Here is a 6,625-nt window from a genome sequence, read left to right on the forward strand (position 1 = left end):
ACTATAAGGCTGTAACACCGTTGGTAGCAAGATATTTACCTTTAATATTAATATTTATATTACCTTTAATATTTAATTTAATATATTTAAATTCAATAGAGCTTGCTAATTTGCGGTTGTGTTGGTGATTTGTTTTCCCCCAGTTTGAAAAACGTCATGGAAAAACCAACAGCAGCAGCAACAAATCGCGTGTACGTATACGCGGCATAGTGTGCGTACGGTAGCTGTCAGCAATCTCAATTTCACTATTTCACAATTTCAAATGAATGAAAATATTTATTTAGGGCTTTAAACCAAAAATGGGACAGTACACCTTGAGTCGACGTCAATACACGACGCCGGTATACGACAGTCGACAGTCGACAGAGGATAAATAAGCTGGTAACACTTTACGGGTGGTGAACTAGGTGAACTAAACTGATGCTGATGAACACACTTCAATTTCATTCATTCACGCAATGTCAAACAGGAAAACACAAGTGCCGGTTCAAGCTCCAAGCAGGTCAAGTGGCGGCTGGCGGGTTGTTTAATATTTTACTTGCTTGTAAAATGTGATTATCGTTAGTGAATTGTGTCTAATTTGTGTAAATAATATATTTCATCACAATGGGAGTTACCGGTCTTTGGAAATTAGTGGAGCAGTCCGGTAAACCCGTTCCGTTGGAGACGCTGGAAAATAAAGTTCTTGCTGTTGGTAAGATTTCTATTCCGACGGTTGCCTGGGTTGACCATGTTGGCTCATGTTGAAATAACTTTTTCGATTTGTAGATATATCCATTTGGCTTCATCAGGTGATTAAAGGTTTCCAGGATTCAAAGGGTAGCTCTTTGCCAAATGCACACGTACTAGGTCTGTTTCATAGGCTTTGTAAACTTATGTATTATCGCGTGAAACCAGTATTTGTCTTCGATGGGGGCGTTCCGATATTGAAAAAACAAACTATAGTAAGTTAGACTATTTTTAAATATCGAATAGATAGGTAATGAAGGTGAAAACTCTTTTCTAGATCAAACGAAACCAGAGCAAAAGTAAATTTCACAATGAAGCCGATCGAATTCAGCAGCTTCTGCTTGAGACACTGGCCAAGGAAAAAGTTGTTCAACAAGCACTAGGTTCTGCTACTAGTTTGCTGGTTTCACCTACGAAGAAGGTTGGTAATAGCAGTAAAGAGCAGGGTGAGCCCGATGAAATGTTCAAGCTACCCCCGCTTAAGGACGACTCGCCGTTCAAAAGCTCTGATGAAGCGCAAACAAATTTAGATGACAGCACCAGTTCGTGGGACGAGAAAACCTCGAAGAACTACTATCATTTGAATTTGAACGCAATTGACGTAACCAGCGTTCATTTTAAGAATCTCCCAGCTGATGTTCGTCACGATATTTTGACCGATATCAAGGAAACCCGAAAGGAATCATCCTGGGGACGGTTGCACGAGCTTCCCGTGGAAAGTAATGATTTCTCGTCGTTCCAAATGAAACGATTGCTGAAGCGTCGTACGGTTCAAGTTGAGCTCGAAGAAGCCGAAAAGGAAATGGGTGGTAAATGTCTTTCCTTGGCCGAGCTTGAAGCATTGCTGTCCGAGGAAGGTGTTGATACATGCTCGGATAGGGCAGCACAAAAGATCGCTTCTGATGAAAACACAAGGTTTCTGCTGGTCAGAGATGTTCAGAAAGCAATTGAAAAAGCTAAAGCCAGAGAAGAAGAGGACAAAAATGCTCCGAAACCAGCAAAATTGGCAAAGGTGGAGGATAAAAAGTCCGATGTACTTGAGATTTTGGATGACAAAGACATGGATGAAGAGCTACAGTTAGCTATTAAGATGTCTTTGATGCAGGATGAAGATCCTAATGTGATGATTGATTTAGAACCGGAAGAAGTTCGAATGTCTAAGCAACAGAAACAAGTTCTTGGAGGTGCCGCTTTGAGCTTGGCTCGAGGCTATATGTTGGAATACGGCGGAATGTCGAACGACGACATTCGTGAATTGTTGCAGCAAACACAGGACGTGGACTGTGGAGATGTCGAACATTCTTTTACGCAAATGTATGAACACAAAGATACTTCTGTTGCACAGAACGATAAATTGCAGCAGGATGACAATGTGCAAGAAATACTTCAGTCATCTGAGACTGAATCGGATTCAGATTTCATCGACGTTCCAACAGATGATTTAGATGATTCTGCACCTGGAGTAATACTACCACTAAACCCCAGTAACCACTTGAAACCTCTTTACAATACGGTTGTAGACTTCACCTTGGATGATCTTAAGCTTAACAAAGACAAAAATCAGGTAGTAGAAGTGATCATCGATAAAAACAAATTGGGTCAAAAGGATGAAGATGACATCTTTGCTGATGTATTTGAATCTACATCAAAGGGTCGGACCATCGATAAACTAACCACCATCACATTGGATGAAAAGCTGACGAGTTCAACAGCTCAGAAGGTAAATTCAATGTTGCTATGTTGTAGATAGTGAATAGTTTTGCAAAACCTGTTTATATTTTCAGTCACAAAGTAAAACCATACCCGAAACCGTAGTTTGTGTAAAACCTGCCATAAAAATAAAGAATGTAAATGACATAAACAAAGGGCTGAAGGAAGAGCTAGAGCGGCTTAAGAGTTGTCCAGCTGTGATAGATTTGGATAAAATTGATGTAACGGACGTTCTGGAAGCACAAGCTCCGTCGGTAGATGCACAAAAAACAGAAATTACGATACCAAATATAAAAATAGATGAAGAAAAAACGGAATTCAACAAGCAACTGCAGGAAGAACGAAATCTGCCAAAACCAAATAAAGCTGATGTGACCTTTTCGTCATTAGAGGTCCACTCCATTGTGTCTGATGGTGAAGACAGCGATGCCACTGTTGGTTACTCTCCAATGAAAGAGGTACAGAAACTTGTGCAAGCAAGTGAGACAGGTAATGCTCAATTATTGCAGAAGGCAATAACTTCCAACGCCGATCAATCTGATCCTGTTTACGGAACACCGAAAAAGGGTACGTTAGAACAGTTCGTGAAATCCCGGACTCCTGGTAGTGACTCGAAAAAATCGGAACCTGAAGAAGATCTGCCTAAGGTACCCAAACCATTCTTTGTAAATAAAACTCCCACGTCTTCATCTAAAAAACGGTCAAATGAATCGGAACGCAATTCCAGTCCTTCAAAATCCGCTCGTGTCTCAAAGGAATTATTTCCGGAACAGGAACCGATTCCTTCGACAAGTAAAGCTCCCATACCGCAAGCAACCGCAGTTTCAGCAGAATGTTTGATCACCGAAATGGCAGACAGTTTAAAGGACAACAAAACTCCCCTGGAGTTAAAACGCATGGCTTTAAACCTCGCTCAGGAGGAACGTGAGTTGGAAAAGGAAAAGAACCGTCAGAATCGACTGGGAAATTCGATAACGGAACAAATGCAGAACGATTGCATGGAACTGTTGAAACTCTTCGGGGTACCTTTTATTGTGGCACCGATGGAAGCGGAAGCACAGTGTGCATTTTTGAACCAAATCGAGATTACGGATGGAACCATTACGGACGACAGTGATATCTGGTTGTTTGGCGGGAAGACCGTCTATAAGAATTTCTTTAATCAACAAAAGCTCGTGCTGGAGTTTACTATCGAAAACATCGAAAGGTTGTTCCAGATGGACCGCAAGAAATTGATTCAGTTGGCTTTACTGGTGGGCAGTGATTATACAACAGGTAAGTCTTTCGTTTAAATGCCGACTCCGTATAGTTTGTCATATATACGCAATTTATTTTAAGGAATTCACGGTATCGGAGCTGTGACGGCACTGGAAATTCTTGCATCGTTTCCATCCACTCCAGAAAAGGAAGGCGAAACGAGTGAAATAATGTCCTTGCTTTCGGGTTTGCGTAAGTTCCGTGAATGGTGGAATCACGGACGTAACAGTTCCACCGGAACGCGAATTACGCTCAAGTCGAAGCTGAAAAACATAGAGTTTTCGGAAGGCTTTCCTAGTTCTGGCGTAGTTGAAGCATACCTCTACCCGACGGTCGATGGAAGTAAGGAGGGTTTGTCTTGGGGTTACCCTGATGTGGAACGATTGCTCGATTTTGCTAAGCAGAAGTTCGGATGGGCAAGTTCAAAGACAAATGATATTCTCAATCCCGTGTTGAAGCGACTAGATGAGCGAAAATCGCAAGCATCAATAAAGAATTATTTTAAGGTTCAGAGTGCGGTTGCCTACAATCAGGTGAAGGTTAGCAAACGTGTTCAACAAGCAGTTGATGTAATGGCTGGTAAAGCACCAGCAGAACCGACGAAAAGTCCTAAGAAACGCCCTTCCAGAAAAAAGAAAGCTAATGATGTAATAGTAGTTGAAGATTTGACTTCAGAGAGCAAAGAAGTCCAAAACGAGGAAGCAAATCTAATTGAACCGATGAAACCAAGAGGTCGAAAGCCGACTGCTGGTAGAGGAAAGAAAACGGCATCGAAGGCACAGTCTAGCATCGACACAGATAAACCTTCCACATCCCTATCCAACATATCCGGAATAATTGCTAACATCAACGATCAATCGGCGGAACAACTTGGCGAGAGCATTGTGAAGAACAAAAAATTAGCAGCGAAAAACAAGATACCGGATTTCAATCCAGCTATTACGCAACGTTTGAAAGACCAAGAAGAGATGGCTAACCGGAAGCAACGTGCCATCGAACTATTTCGTAAGACTCACGCCGATTCAAAAAGCAAGAAATCACGAAGGTAAGTTGGTAGTAGTGATAGCTGTATACAAGAAACGCACTAATAGTGTACCTCCCAGTTGGTTCTCGTTGTTTAATTTAAATAAAGTAATTTGTCTTATAAGAAAGCTTTATCAGTACCATTTAATCTTAATTTGGCTCCGTTGTGATATGTGACATCCTTGATTTGAATGTACAGCATCTACACTGTGCCCTATTAAAATTGGATAATTGTAGACATCCGCTTTAGAACTCGCGTAGTCCGGGTTGTCATTGGCTAAGCCAGCGGAAGAAATGGCAATTGTCTTCTTATCTGTGCTTTTAGCTGCGCTGACAGTGTTTCATTTGCATTTCATTACAGTAAATATTTCCTTTCCTTTGCTGTGTTTACCTTTGTAGGTAGAACCAAGCTAGTTGATTGGAACAAATTAATGAAGCGGCAGAATGCTCTACTATTTGATTTTTTGGGAAGTGAGCGATTTCATCCACTTTAAAATTTAAATCTCGGTTTTAGCTGAATCACAAAAGCAGATGTTCTTTTCTATTGACCGCGGATAACATGAGCGACAAACTTCAATCCCAAATTTTTATTAATCTGTTACCAGAAACGGGTTTTGTTAACAGTCAGGGTGATTTTGGCTAGGCTTTAGACTATTCGGCATTGTACGTACTTCCAACCACGTAGCCAGAGGTGGGGGCCAGGAGCCCTATCTTGACTCCTAATACATTATATGCATATCAAAAACTGCTTCCGAAATTGGGCTCTCCGACGAAAAGTTAATGACTGCTAATTTCCCGTTAACTATATTATTTTTGAAATCGAAAAGTGTTTTTACAGGGTACTTTGAAAATGCGTCGTGTGAGAATCATATCGTCCCATTGAGGGCCACTCCACGTTTGCTACATGGGTGGGATCTCTAAAGAGACATTTTACGCCAATTTCGAAATTTACGCGGTTTTTTTACGCGAATTTAGGAATTTACGCGGTTTTTTACGCGGATTTCGGAATTTACGCGATTTTCGGAATTTACGCGAATGCGCTCAATTAGTCTCTTTTTTCGCGTAGTGTTAAATTCCACGATTTTTTTTTTTACTCGAAATTTTGGTTTTTTTACGCGAATTTTGGAATTTACGTGGTTTTTTCCGCGAATTCCAGAATTTACGCGTTTTTTCTTACGCGAATTTCGGAATTTACACGGTTTTTTACGCGGGATGTATCCTTCGAGTAAAAACGACTTGAGTGTATACGATATGTTGGGTTTCATTTTAAAAATGCTATATTTCTGGATGAGTACATCATTATATATTGCACCATATTGTATCAGCACCTCAGTACTAGGGAAGATTTGAAAGCAGGAATGTTTACTCCACCGGAATGCGACAAAGTAACAAAAATATGCTCATTAGTGAACATCAAACACATCAGGTGAATTTTCTTAATACTGTGCATTTCAGCTGATTTGTTTCAGAACAGAATTTGGTTCGGTTCCGAATATATAAATGCTGCTAACTAGTGCAATGAAGCAAATGAAACGCTTATAACTTATTTTGATATGTCCTAACCTAACGTATTACATCACATAACGGCACTTATCGCTCACTTGCTCAGTACAGTTTACTTTCAGCATTTCACATAGGTCTAGGTTTGCCAGAAACAAAGACCTTTCGGGACGGGGGGACTCTGTAACTCTTCTAAAATAGAAATAATCGAGATTTCAAATGAAAATGTGTCTAATCGTCGTTCTTGCACGAGGAGCCAGTATGGGGAAATTTGACTTTGAAACTTTTCATTGATTTTCCCAATTGCTAGTAAAACAATGCTTTTATTAATTTACATAACATGCAACCGTTAAACATTTTAAATCAATTGGTAAGCAAACGATTCAAATTCGTTCAGATTTGGTTG

At 40.4% G+C, this 6,625-nt stretch overlaps 1 protein-coding gene across 1 annotated transcript; it reads left to right on the forward strand.

The window, feature by feature from the left end:
• The first annotated feature begins 520 nt into the window (after nucleotides 1-520).
• LOC128741552 (DNA excision repair protein ERCC-5) lies at nucleotides 521-4,791 on the forward strand. Its single transcript, XM_053837458.1, has 5 exons — nucleotides 521-694; nucleotides 769-944; nucleotides 1,007-2,449; nucleotides 2,514-3,714; nucleotides 3,778-4,791. The coding sequence occupies exons 1-5, from the start codon at nucleotides 607-609 to the stop codon at nucleotides 4,743-4,745; spliced, it is 3,876 nt and encodes a 1,291-aa protein (XP_053693433.1). The 5' UTR covers nucleotides 521-606; the 3' UTR covers nucleotides 4,746-4,791.
• Nucleotides 4,792-6,625: the final 1,834 nt, after the last annotated feature.

This window comes from Sabethes cyaneus, chromosome 3, assembly GCF_943734655.1.
Source record: "Sabethes cyaneus chromosome 3, idSabCyanKW18_F2, whole genome shotgun sequence".
NCBI lineage: Eukaryota > Metazoa > Arthropoda > Insecta > Diptera > Culicidae > Sabethes > Sabethes cyaneus.

Excerpts from the sequence above, each read along its gene's own strand:
- LOC128741552 (XM_053837458.1), top strand. The coding sequence starts at position 607 with ATGGGAGTTACCGGTCTTTGGAAATTAGTGGAGCAGTCCGGTAAACCC. Across the intron at positions 945-1,006 it reads TATTGAAAAAACAAACTATA|ATCAAACGAAACCAGAGCAA; the intron begins GTAAGTTAGACT and ends ACTCTTTTCTAG. Across the intron at positions 3,715-3,777 it reads GGGCAGTGATTATACAACAG|GAATTCACGGTATCGGAGCT; the intron begins GTAAGTCTTTCG and ends ATTTATTTTAAG.